At 41.9% G+C, this 14,068-nt stretch overlaps 1 protein-coding gene across 1 annotated transcript in view; it reads right to left on the minus strand.

Annotated features, from left to right (window-relative positions):
* LOC145401057 (uncharacterized) overlaps positions 1-12,772 on the minus strand; it is a 601,394-nt gene extending 588,622 nt beyond the window's left edge. The window contains exons 1-2 of the mRNA XM_080273430.1: positions 12,693-12,772; positions 12,251-12,398 (exon numbers count right to left, since the gene is read on the minus strand). Coding sequence (XP_080129556.1) covers positions 12,251-12,398; positions 12,693-12,766 — 222 coding nt within the window. The 5' untranslated portion in view covers positions 12,767-12,772. The remainder of the gene's footprint in view (positions 1-12,250; positions 12,399-12,692) is intronic.
* Between the last annotated feature and the right edge of the window lie 1,296 nt (positions 12,773-14,068).

A 14,068-nucleotide genomic window follows, 5' to 3' on the forward strand; every position in this document is an offset into this window, starting at 1 on the left:
CTACTGTAATGAAACACTGGTTCACTGCATGAGATGACCCATCAGGAACAGCTACTTGCCTGTAGTTGATGGGTCTACTCAGCCTGACAGAGTTACTGGTACTTAGTAACAACAACTACAGCTCAGGTGGTTTCACTTGTCATGAATACAATTGCTTCATGTCAGCCAGTATACAAGAATAACTTCTTCAGGCTGAAAAGGAAAGTCCTGCGGTATTGTATCCTAAAGAAGTAAAGAAAATCAATGCACATGATAATTCTCTGTGGTATGGTCCATTTACCAATTCTTTGTATAGACAACATAGGAAAGCAGAATGTGAATGGCGTTTACATCAGATCAAACAGAATCATTTGCATTACTTGTTGGTGAGAAGGGCTGTAGTCCATGTTGTAAAAACCCAAGGGGCAAAGTACTATCATGATAAAGTTGATTTATATGGTAGCACTGAAAAAAGGCTTGCTGCAGTTATGAATAACTGCATCAGTCAAAAGAAAATAACTGATAAAGCAACTTCTGTACCTGATGCCCAACTGACATTTGATTTTGCTTCATTCTTCACAGCTAAGATGTCTTGCATACAAATGAATTAGACAGTGCTTCTTTCAATGGGGAATTCTCAGTTGAATTCCAATCACAGTGTACAAAAGGCCATGTGCTTCATCATTTCATCCATTGGATGTAAACAAAGTTAAATGGTCCATTTACAGTCAGTTGCCAATTTTGTATGAACATGTAGCAGCCATTATTTGTAAAGTAATACACAGATGTTTCTCAGAAGGTAACTTTTGTGCCGTCCAAGAAACATGCATTGCTTATGAAGTCTGGTCTCAATGTCATGAGAATGTTAAACTATCAACTTGTCACTCTTGCCCAAAATTGTTGAGCAGGCCATACTAGATCAACTCGTACTATTACTGGAACAAAATAGAGCTGTTCTTCCCATTCAGTTAGCATACAGGAAATACCACTCAAGTGAAACTGCACTAACAAAGATTCATGATCTTGATTCTGAACGCCTGCAGCAGGATGTCCCCTCTCATGGTTCTGTTGACACAGTAGATTATAAACTACTGCTAAATTACCTGCATTTTCTGAGAGAGTACATAGTTGCACATAACACTTACTCGTGCTCACTTCCCCTTCTGTCTGGAGTTTCTCATGGATCTGGTTTAGGTCCAGTTCAATTCACAGTTTGTAATTTATCATCTCTACTTGATGCACATACAGCTACCACAAACTGACTTAGGACCTCCCCCCACAAGGTATTAAAAAACACAGAAATCATAGTATATCACAATGTTTGTTCATGAAATGCCATTCATTAATATGAAATCATGTTCCCCTTGTTTTTCAGGACCAGTTGGATGCATTTTGGTATGGAATTACTTAGACCTCTAAAGTAATCTAAGAACATTTCTTTGCACCAAACATCTGTCAGTTCAGTCTTGAGGTTGTCCAGATTGGGTGTCTTCTTCTCTCCCATGATTTTTTTCATCTTTGCCCAGCAGTTTTCTATCAAATTTAGATCTGAACTGTTGCCAGGTCAGTCGAGGACCTCAATCCGATTATCCTGAAGCCATTTTGTCACCTTTCTTGACTTGTGAGGAGCTGAATTGTGAATGAAAAAGTCACACCCACGAATTGCAAAAAAGTTTAACAAATGATCTTTCAGAATTTGATGTACAGGCCATCATTCATCATCAAGTTCTTAGGAAGAAAGCAGAGGCCTCCCCTTCCCAGTTCACCTGAGAAACACCCCCATACCATTGCTGATTGTGGGTGTTTAACAGTCGGCACAGTGTAAGCAGGGTCATATCAACTATGGGAGGCAGGGCAATGAACCTTGGCAGAACGCACCTGGAACACTTGAAATGTGCTTTTCGTCGGAAAACATAACTTTCCTCCACTCATCCGATGTCCAGTGTGCATACTCCTTGGCAAACTCATGCGCTGCTTCTTCATGCAGTCAGTGAGAAGCAGTTTCTTGGCAGCGGTGCGGCTTGGCAAACCCAGCTCCTTCTGCATGCAGTGTTGGATAGTTCGAATTGAGTCATCTGGTAACAACTGGGGATGCATTCTCTTCAATTCTACTGCTGTCAGTCGAGGATTCTTGATTACTTCCCTCTTCAGAGGCGTATCTGTACCTCTTGAAGTTGTCCTCTTCTTTCCATTGCCATGCTTGTGCTCTGGTACAACATCAGGTGGCAGGCCACGCGCTGCAGCAAGAATCTTCATGACGATTGACTTTGCGTGTCCAGTATGTTCACAAATCGTGCTGATAGGGATATTATCCTGCCTCTGTGCAATAATACGGACCCTCTCATCCCCTGAGCAGTACTTTCCAGGCATGACAACTCGACTCCAGGAAAATAACAGGGCAAACAGTAATGCATCCGAAAAAAGAGGGAGGTGCAAGCTTGGAGCGACGGGAACATATGAGGCGATGAGTGGAATAACCTCTCGTGTGTCTAACATAGAAAATGGAGAAAAATGCCGTTAAAGTTTGTTTACTTTCAAAATGCCATATCTTTTCAACCAATAAAGATATTCTGGTGATTTTTTTTTTTCAAATGTAGCTGAAAACATCTGCTTGCATGTTAGAGTATGTAAATCATTGGCATTCTGAAAGAACAACGTATTAACAGCATCTTTCTCCTCTTTCCTGACAACAATGAACTGCATCTTCCCAAAAATGTGTGTTATTGCAAGCCAACCTTACGATGTATGCATGTACTTTCACAATATCCATTAATATAGCACAAAACCAGCACAAAAAAATAAAATATAGCTAAGAAAATCTGTCCATGGTGGCCTGTGGTGCTCGAGTGGTTATTACTAGAATTTTGGGACTTCCCCCACATAGAGCTAACAATAGATGCGTGTCTGAACATGTATACATAAGAAAAATCGACCTTAACACTAGTGGAATAACTGAGCCTGATGTTGGTTTCCAAGGTTCAGGGCCTGGGGAAGACAATGCTAAGCCACAACGATTTTCTGACTGGATTATTCAAGCAAAAATGGACCTAATGTCCACCTAGCAGAGTATAAACACCTTCGTGTCCAGCACGGTCAGTCAGTACCCTCTATAAAATGGGAATTTCACCCTTGCTGGGGGCATTTTTTCACATGATTTGTTACTGTACTAGTTGAAGAGGGTTTGGGGAATACGTTAGTGTACTTAACCCCAAAATGGCCGCTGTGGTGGACAAGAGGTTATTCCACTCAGGGCCTCATATGCTCCCACTCTCACTTCTGGGCACGCACTGACGTGCTGAGTGTTTCACCACCTCCCGTCAACACCAGAGGAGTTGCCCCAAAATTCACTTGGTAGAGGTAGAAACACAAAGCAAAGACAGACAACTCTCCCATAGCAATTCTGTGTGTAGGTCCTAAGTCAATTTGTGGTGGGTGTATGTCCTATCAATTTATGCTGATGACACTCAGCTTTATGTTAAGATGACAGATATTAATGATACAAAGAAGAAACTGAAAACCCTGATGACAGATATTAAAATCTTTTTGGCAAACAGGAGACTTAAGATGAATGATGGTAAAATACCAACCATCAGTATTCAAGGAAACACGAGGGGTGGTGACGCTGATAATGTCCTGACACTAAAGATAGGCAAGTCACAACTTCATTCAATTAGTTGTGTTCAAAATTTGGGTGTATATTTTAATTCAAGAATAAAGGGTTAATTAAGCTGTCTGAGGTCATAATTTGAATATCAGAAATCTGTACTCTGAGTGACAACTGCTGAATAGATGTTGCCTCTTAACATTGGTCCATGCTATGGTGTTGTCTTGTGTTGATTATTGTAAATTGTTTTGGGCTGGCCTCCCAAATAATCTATTAAAGATGATTCAGTCTGTGCTGAACTAAACAGCATGGCTTATCTTTGCATTTCTCCCAAGTACTCTGACCATCTCATTTCTGAATTAGTTGCACTGGTTGCCCAAACAAGCTAAAGTTGAATTTAGATTGTGTCTTAGTGCTTTCAAGGTTCTAAGTTTGGCCAACTAAAATACCTTGCTAAATTCCTGATGTCACACTTCAAGGAAAAATTGCCACTCTTCACCAGATTATATAATTTTCAACATCAAAGTCGGTCAACTAAATGTGGTTGTCCAGCAAAACAAAAATAAGTAGGCTTAAAAAGAAACATGTAACAATTCTTCAATTTGAAATATTAATGTGAAACAATTCAAGATCATACTTCTGACCATAAACAAAAACCCATCTGTGTCTTCAGCCCTGCTGGACCAGGGTTGCCAGGTGACTTTTTTTTTAGGTCAATTCAAATTAGGATTTTTTGAAGTGGCTGACCCCAAAAAATAGCTGGTTGGCTTTTTCTTGTAATTTTTTTTTTTTAGCTTATTTTCTTAATATGTAATATATTCTGATAATTTCTAGGTGATCCTTTATGTGAGTATAAGTGGCTGGGGAATGGCTGGGAGAAGGAGGGAGATGAAAAGACAGGAACTATACTGACTTACATACTGAACTAGCTGGTACAGTAATCACTCGCAACGCTGGAGTTAGTGACACTGATAATTGTTAAAACTCCAGTCAGCATGGTCAGGCGTGATGTTCAAAAATGACGATGGTTCCTTGCACCCCGATGAGCCTGTAGCTGTTCATCGGTCATCTTTCTCTGATAGCTCCTTGTTCTATAAAGCCCCTAGGTTATGTAATAAATTGCCATTATTCATGGTGACTGACTTCTGCAGTCTTTTAATGGGCCACACAAAGACTTTTTCTTTTCAAGACGCTACAATTTCAAGAGAGGTGCTGTGATGGACGATTAACAGAGTTAATTGCTGCCACCACTTTCTTTTTGCTGATATGTCTGTATTTTGTGGTAGGTGGGGGCGCTCACCATCCATTCACTCGATGTAGTGCTGCTCTCGGGTGTCTGCCTGTCCTCTCTTCCATCCTTCTTTCCTTCCATCTTCTTCTGTCTTTCTTTCCTTCATTCTTTCCTCGTCTTTCTGCCTGTGGTGACTTTACACTCCCTCTTCTGTCTTTCATTCCTTCATTCTTTCCTCTTCCTTCAGCCTGTGAGTGACTCTACACTGAGTGACAAGCCAAATGGTTTCCTGTACACCAGGAAACCATTTACTATGCTGGGTGGTAACCATATAACCAAATTTTGGCACCTGGTGGTTTAGTGGGTAATTATTGTGCTCCAATCGGACTGAAATGGTGAAGGTTTATATCCAAGGGGTGATTGGGGTTTATTGCTCATGTAATGCCACTCAGGGATGAGTGAGGTTGATCACTCTCATCTTAAATGTCAGGGCCAACTGCCTAGCCCCGGGCACCTACGCTCCTCATGGGGCAACATAGGATTGGATGATGGATGGATGGATAGATGAAGTCTGTATTGTACTGTATATGACAATGTCACAATTCTTGTAATTGTAAAATTACTGGGAAATGGCACTTCTGAGAAACCAAGAACCATCATCATCGTCATCATCACCATCATCGTCATCATCCTGACCTCCTTTCCCACCCTAGGGCAGGGCCCTAGGGCAGGGTGAGGAATAGCAATGTCCAGATTGCCCAAGTTCGCCCAATCCAATAGGCCATGTTTTCATTCACTCATCATTCAAGCCCTTGGACTCCTGGCTCTATCTGATAAACCAAAAAACTTTCACCACATTCTGCAGCTTCACATATATATATCTGACAGAGTCAATCCAAATGCCTTCACATTAAAAAGGGGTGCCAAATCCCTGATCATGTGCTCCTCCTAACATTCATCCAGCCAGCTCAATCTCTTGTCAATCCCCTAGCCTCATCGACTTCTATACCTCTCATCCTCACACACTCATCCACCATATCCCTCCACCTTTTCCTTAGCCTACCTCGCCTCCCCCCTCCTTCAAATTTGCTCAGATATACCTTTTTCACCACTCTATTGTTATCCATTCTTTCCACATGACCATACCATCTCAGTATTATTTCCTGGTCAAGAGGGTTAAGAGGTTGGTGAGGGATGTTAAAGTTATAGTCAGTGATGAGTGTGTGCAGCAACAAAAATAACTGACATGTAGCATGGTGCTTAAGGAGCAGGTGGCAAAGAGGAGGACCTATGCAACCAAGAGGAAAATATGGAAGTTGAAAAACCAAGCAGTAAGGGATGCCTTTTCCAGTGACAGGAGTAGAGTTGTAAGCGAACAAGGAGCTGTTGACAGAAGTGTTCACAAATGATACTGAGCTCCCCAAAACAAATTCCTGAGAGTTACTAATTCGTGTGTGGATGGACAAGGGGCTCATCAAGGTAACAGGACAGTGGGATGAGGGTGTGAAAGCCGCAGTTAAGGAGAAAAGAAGGCTATTCCAGGAATGGAAAAGGGGTGGTAACAGAGAGGAATACACGGCTACCAAGCACAGGGCTAAAAAAGAGGCATTCAGGGCCAAATCTGAGCCTCAGAGACTGTTACTGGATAACCTAAATAGCACTGAAAGGAAGAATATGGCATTTAAGGTGGCACAATAGATGAAGGAAAACAGAATATCATAGGTGAGCAGTGTGTGAAAAATGATGAAGGAAAGATCGTGGTGGACAGTGGGTATATTAACCCTTTCACACCCATGCCACAGGGCATCATTTAGCCTGCCCTTCCCACCCCCCCTCAACCATAAACGTGCATACGGAATACTTAACAGAAAATACTTATTTGGTCTTCAGTAAAGTGTCATATGTTCCTTTTCTTTATAAATGCAAAATATATAACATATATATTCATTACATACGCACATCTTTCTTACTATAAGTAGGGGGGTACGGTGGAAGGGCTTGATGAAAAAAGTGTTGAGGTGTTCTAGTTTTTCTTGGCTTTCATGACACACCACTTAGCCCTGGGGGCCTCCATAACACACACTGTGAGACCAGTACATGTGCATATCTGGGTACTGTAACACGCCCATCACCATTCAGTCCTATAAAAACATGCATTTCATTAGTTGTACCTGGTCTCCATTTTAGGCTATGTACTTTACTTTTACTAGGATTCGCAGCCCAGTATCAGCCCCCTCATTCACCCATGAACAGAATTTTGACATCACTTCGCCATCAAGAAAATGACTAAAAGCAGCCCCAGGGGAAGCAAAAGTAGGAGGCATCATATCCTGGGCAGCACCGTCACTGAAGGCAGGAATGGCATCTGGCCATTGGTCTGCAAAAATGTTGATATCTCCACCCATGCTCCTCAATCGGGTCATCTTCCCTCCATAATTCATTATCACTTAATGATAATTCACTGTCAGTACTATCATCCTCACTGGACTCCCCTGGCACATACAATGCATCAGAATATTTGTCACTACTGTCTGACATGGCTGTGTATTCTTGAAAACAATCACTGAAAAAAATCACAATAAATGCCCAATATGACAATGCACAGATACGATGATCGACGTAATCCTACCTCCTCGAGTGCCAAACACAAACTGAGAGCCAAGTACAAAGTAGGAGCCAATAAAACTCCGTGGTGGGGAGTGACATTTCAGATGATATCATTTGTCTGAACTGTCATTGGTTTGTGGGTGGAGCTTATTTTTCTTTCCCAGTGAGGTATACCAGGCTCAGAGAATGCATATAGGCCAATAAACCACAACCCAATACATACAAATGTTATGGAATGTAATAGGCCACATTATAGGCAGCATTACTCAGCGCTCTGAGATTGTAAACACATACGTCACGGGCGCGAAATTGTTAAAGATGCCTGGAGAAAGCATTATAACCAGCTGCTGAATAAGAAGTATGACTGGAACAGAGAAGGTTTGGCATCTGTAGATCCAGTTTTTAGCCCTTGGCCTTTGATGCAGCTCCTGTGGGTGGGAAAATAGGCAGGATGCAGATGCGGAAAATGGCAGGTGTGTATGGGTTGAATGCTAAATTGCTGAAGGCCTCAGGAGATATAGGCAAAGGTTTAGTTACTAATCTGATAAACAGAACTATATATGATGGGGTAATAAAAGAGGTACAAGGTAGGGTAGTGGATGTTGGAGTGGCCCTGGTGAGAGAGGATAGTGTTTGGAAACTCCCTGTACTGTTGTTTGCAGATGATACTGTGTTGTTGAGTGAAGACGAAGGGGAGCTGCAAGGCTTGGTGGATGAGTTTGGGAGAGTGTGTAAGAAACGGAACCTAAAGGTGAATGTAGGGAAGAGTAAAGTGATGGTCTTTGAGAGAGGTGAAGTTTGTGAATGTACAGCGAGGTTAGATGGTGAGGAATTGGAAAATGTGAGTACGTTTAAGTATTTGGGTAGTGTGATGAGTAAGGATGGAGGTTTGGAGGGTGAAGTGCTTGAAAGGGTACAGCAGGGAAGAAAGGTTGCTGGTTCCTTGAAAGCAGTGATAAGAAACAGGGAAGTGAGCATGGAAGTGAAAAAGTTACTACATGACAGTATTGTGATACCAACTCTAACGTACGGAAGTGAAGCTTGGACATTGTTGGAAGGACACAAGTCAAGAGTGAGAGCAGTGGAAATTAGTTATTTAAGAGGAGCCTGTAGAGTCACGTGGAGAGACAGGCTGATGAATGAGGATATAAAGGAGCGTTGTGGTGTGGATGTGGATGTGATAGGAAGCGTTATGAGGAACACACTGAGGTGGTTTGGCCATGTGGAGAGGATGGAGGGTGAGAGACTGACGAAGAGAGTGTATGTGAGTGAGGTGGAGGAGGGAAGAGGGAGGAGGAGGCCGAGGATGAGATGGAGGGATGGGGTGGAGAGGTATATGAGAGAGGGGGGTGTGAGTTGGGAGCAGGGCAGTGAAATGGCGGGGGACAGGGCGACTTGGAGGCGATTTGTTTGTGGCCACCCCAAACGGGATTGAGGCGTCTGGCAATAGATAGATAGATAGATATATGAATGTACTGTCCCAGGTGACAGGTTGAAGAGTGTAACAGTAAATGTATACGAGGGGAAGGGTGATGCCCTGGAAATAGGAAATTATAGAGGCATAAAACTTTTCAACTAGATAATGAAGGTAAGGAAGAGAGTCCTAGAAGGTGTAATTACAGAAAAAGTGGATACTGATGAGGTGCACTTTGGGTTTATGCCAGGAAAAGGGACCACTGATGTCTTAATCACCGTCCAACGGCTACTGGAAAAGTACATTGGAAAGAAGACAGACCTGTACTTTGTTTTTGTGGATTTGGAGAAGGTCTTTGACAAAGTCCCTAGGGAGACAGTGAAGTGGGCAATAAGAAAGGTTGGGATCAAGGAGTGGATGGTTAGAATGGCTATGGCTATGTATGTGGGTGCTGGCACCCACGTGAGGGTAAATAGAAATTTGAGTGATGAGTTTTCTGTGATTGTTCACGTGCATCAGCGGTCAGTCTTGAGCCCCTTATTGTTTGTCATGGTGCCTATAGCTCTCTCACATGACTTCAAAAATGGCCTCCCATGGGAGATGTTATATGATGATAAACTGGTGTTGATGGTAGAGAATGAAAGGGAGGAGAAGGAAAGCTTTAGGTGGTGGAGAGAATGAATGGGGTGCAAAGGTTTGAGTGTAAATGCGGATAAAACAAAAATGATATCTAGGGTTGGTGGTGGTACTGTGAAAGCAGAAGGACAGTGGCTATGTGCAGTTTGCCACAAAGCTGTGGAAGGTAACTCCACCTTGTGCTGTATCTGCAATAAGTGGGTGCATAAGAGATGTAGTGGTATTAGAGGTAGACTGAAAGATAATGCTGATTTTGTGTGTGGTGTGTCGGGGAAAGCACGTAGAAATTGTCAAGTGTAAAAGAACTGATCTTGCTGGTGAGTCTTTTGAGTGTGTGGAAGAGTTTTGTTATTTGAGGGACATGTTATGTACTGGAGGTGGGGTTCTGTGGCTAGGGTAACAAGTGGTTGGAAGAAGTTCAGGGAGCTGTTGCTTCTCCTGGCACTGAGAGGGGCTCTCCCCCTGTGCTACGAGATCTTTGTATGTAACATATATTATGAGTGTTATACTATGTGGTAGTGTGATCTTAGCAGTAAAGGAGGAGGATATTCATAAGCTCAAATGTACAAAAATGACACTGATTAAATGGACGTGTAATGTGTCCTTAAATGTGAGGCTGGAGGGTGCTATGTTTATGACTGAAGAGTTGAGCAGAAGGATGGGACTGGAGTGTTTTGGTGCTGCAATGAGGAGGGATAGACTGAGATGGTTTGGGCATGTTGAGAGGATGGATGATAACAACTGGGTGCAGAAAATGAAAAGTGTGAATGTCAGGAGGGGGACCATGAGAGGCAGACCGAAACAGACATGGGATGGGGCCACAGAGTGTAACATTAGGGATAAGAAACTGAACAGGGGGACTGCCAGAGATTGAGCAGCATGGAGAAACACCATTAAGTGATGAAGGCTGACACATGCAAGCACGTTAGAGCTTTTAAAAATGATATGATACAATTGTTGTTAGTTTCATTATTGTTATTATTTATTATTATTATTGTGGAGAATGTGAGGATATGGAGAATGTGAGTGCATTCAAGTACTTGGGTAGTGTGATAAGTAAGGATGGAACTTAGGGAGATGAAGTGCGTGAAAGGGTACAGCAGAGAAGGAAGGTTGTTGGTACACTGAAAGCAGTGATGAGAAATAGGGAGGTAAGTATGGAAGTTAAGAAGTCACTGCATGATAGTATTGTGATCCCTACCCTGACGTATGGAAGCGAGGCGTGGGCCTTGCAAGAGAGGAACAAGTCAAGAGTGAGAGCAGTGGAAATGAGTTACTTGAGAGGAGCATGTGGAGTGACGTGGAGGGACAGGTTGACGAATGAAGAAGTGAAGGAACGTTGTGGGGTGGATGTGGATGTGGTTGAGAAGATTAGGAGAAATACACTGAGGTGGTTTGGACATGTGGAGAGAATGGAGAATGAGAGACTGACTAAGAGGGTGTATGTGGGTGAGGTGGAGGGAGGGAGAGGGAGGGGTAGACCGAGGATGAGGTGGAAGGATGGAGTTGAGAGGTATATGAGGGAGGGGGGGGTGAGTTGGGGGGAGGGGAGTCAAATGGTGGGTGACAGAGCGACTTGGAGGCGTTTTGTCTGCAGCCACCCTTTGCAGGATTAGGGCGTCGGGCTATAGATAGATAGATAGATAGAATTATTATTATTATGTGGTAGGTGTGGTAGGTGGGGGCACTCACCACCCACTCACTCAATGTAGTGCTGCGCTCAGGTCTGCCCTTTCCTCTCCTCCTTACTTCTTCCCTTCATTTGTCTTCTGTCTTTCTTTCCTCTTCCTTCTGCCTATGGGTGACTTTACACTCCCTCTTCTGTCTTTCTGTCCTTCATTCTTTCCTCTTCCTTCTGGATACGGGTGACTCTACACTAAGTAACAAGCCAAATGGTTTCTTGTACTCCAAGAAACCATTTACTATGCTGGGTGGTAACCATATGGCCAAATTATGACACCTGGTGGTTTTGTGGGTTATTAAGGCACTCCAATCGGATTGAGCCTGTGTAGGTTTATATCCAAGGGATGGTTGGGGTTTATTGTTCACGAAATGCAACTCAGGGATGAGTGAGGCTGGTCACTTTAATCTTAAATGGCAGGACCAATTTGTCTTGCTCCGGGATCCTACGCTCCTCATGGGGCAACACTGGATTGGATGATGGATGGAAGGCTTACTATTATTATCATTATTATTATTATTATTATTATTATTATCAGTATTATGTTACTATTACTTTTATTATTATTATTATTATTATTATCATCATTTTAGGGAATAGCTCTTGGCTGTTTGTAAGAACAACCTATTGCTGTGGAACAGCAGTGCATACTTTGACCAACAACTGGTCTCAGGCATATGATATCATAATACTCCACCTGAATAGCAGAGAGAAAACAAAACTACCTCCAAAGTTGCATCCCAAGTGGGAATTCTTTGTAGTGAACAACAGTATTCGGCTATGGCTATATAAACATCATAAAGCAAATTATCAATGCCTCTGACACTTACCTATTATAAAAAAATCAAGAGCTAACAAAGCATGACTTCATACTTATCAACTGGTAGCAACAACACATCTGTCACATCCTTACATACACTTTTCCTCCATATAAAATGAAAGTATTTTAGTGTCTTGTCCTTTCTACATTCTTTGGAAGAAGTAAGCCATTTTATCACACTCAAGAAGAGAGCCAAGATAACAGTCTAGTTAGAAATGGCAAAAACCAAGCAAGCAAAGAGTTAAAAGAGATTTAACAAAATTCTCTTCAAGTCTGACCCCAGTGATGGCCACTTGAAGGCATGATGCAGCAGCAGTGAACTGTGACTCCAGATCTGCAACTAGGGACTCATATTCCACAATCTCTTCTTCCAGGTCTTCCATGTCTACCAGAGGGCTGTCTGGTTTTACCACTCGTCGAGCCAACCTTGGAACCAGAGAAACCAGGTTTTACATGTTTAAACACTGCCAGAGTAAAACAGGTACAGTAGTGACTTTTTTTTTTAAGCTTTTTTACAAAGCTTTAAAGCAAATGGGAATGATACTACAATTACAATAGGACACAGGGAGGATGTTTCCCAACATATAAAGAAAAAGAAACCAAGAAAAAAAAAACTTTAATAATTTCCAACTATGAAATATTAATGTACATACTGTAATTGCCTTTCCAACAAACAGACTAGCTAAGTAAGCCACCATTTTCCATCTAGTTGAAACCCACCTAGTGGCACGGCGTAGATTACTGGTGGCTTTGAGGGCAAGGGTGAGGAGTTCACTACAACCCTCCCTAACCATGCTCGAAACTTCACCTTGCTCCAAGCTGCAGGGATAAAATAACAGCACTATATGAGGTCTGTTCATAAAGCATCTGACATTAGGCTCTAAAAAAATAAATAGCTAACCTGTTGACCTAAGACACTATTCCCCCCTCAAAGGGAACCTTCTGACCTGAAACATGTAGCCCAGCATTCTTTCCATTACCTGAAACATTTTTCAAAGTTGGTTTTCAGCAGAGGTGGGCACCTGGTACACAAAAAGTACCATCAGTACTGGTACTTGCCTAAAATTGTAGTGTCACTAGCGGTACCAGTACAAAAAAAGAAAGAAGTACCAAGTACCGACTTGGTACTCGGTACTTGAATATGAATCAAGTAAACTTGCTCAGTATTGATTTTTTTTTTTTTTTTTTTTTTTACCACACTAAGGACCCAGAGACCAGTCTTGTCAGCAAAGCCGGACCTGAGGAGAGATGACAGATGTTGTCAGACAATTGTCACAGTCACATTAACCCCTACACCGCGGGCTTGTTTACCAATGACTTGCGTGTGCCGCGGGGTTATTTGGGCTCCGACAGACTCTCAAAAAATATTTGCCAAAAATCAGTTATTAGTCCTAGAATAATAAAATTATATATGCTTATGGCACATACCTTCAGCTTTCTCCTGGAATGATTGTTGAGCCTTTGTCAGTTACCGTAGGACTTGTGGAGACCTCTGAAGTAGGGTAACGAAGTCTCCACTTTACACTTCCCGACAACCCGTAATATGATTACCACAGCCAGATACAAACACTATAAACACTATTCTACAATTTTCAAGTAGTTTGGGATCCATACTAAAAAAAAAAAAACACTGTGAAAGCAATGGAAATTACGAGCGCGTCTGATCGTCGCACTGGCACTAGTTTGCTCTTGGTGGTCTGTCATTTATTATTCATAAAACCCCTCACACTTTATATTTCTATTACTATATAACACTTATATACATCTACAGTCTTTATCCATAAGTTTCCTTCAGTAGTATTAGTTTATTGTCACTGTAGGGATTCAATTTCTTTCAGTAAAATACGTAGCATTCACTTTCTCGTCCTGTATACTGGCATTGAGAGTGAATGTCACTTTCATCTTCACTCTCATAACTCATAGCATTCAGACATGCTAGAGTGAAACTTTCACTTTCATTACTCCTAGGGTATATACTCGTATTCTTATAATACTACTCATTTACATTTCTATTTACGTTCTCTATTTTATTTACGTTATATACATTTCTATTTTATTTACACTGTGTTGTGCACTGTCACTTGAAATAACTTATA

The sequence above is a fragment of the Coenobita brevimanus genome, chromosome 54, assembly GCF_032717465.1.
Source record: "Coenobita brevimanus isolate Jiangsu-jjx chromosome 54, ASM3271746v2, whole genome shotgun sequence".
Classification (NCBI taxonomy): domain Eukaryota; kingdom Metazoa; phylum Arthropoda; class Malacostraca; order Decapoda; family Coenobitidae; genus Coenobita; species Coenobita brevimanus.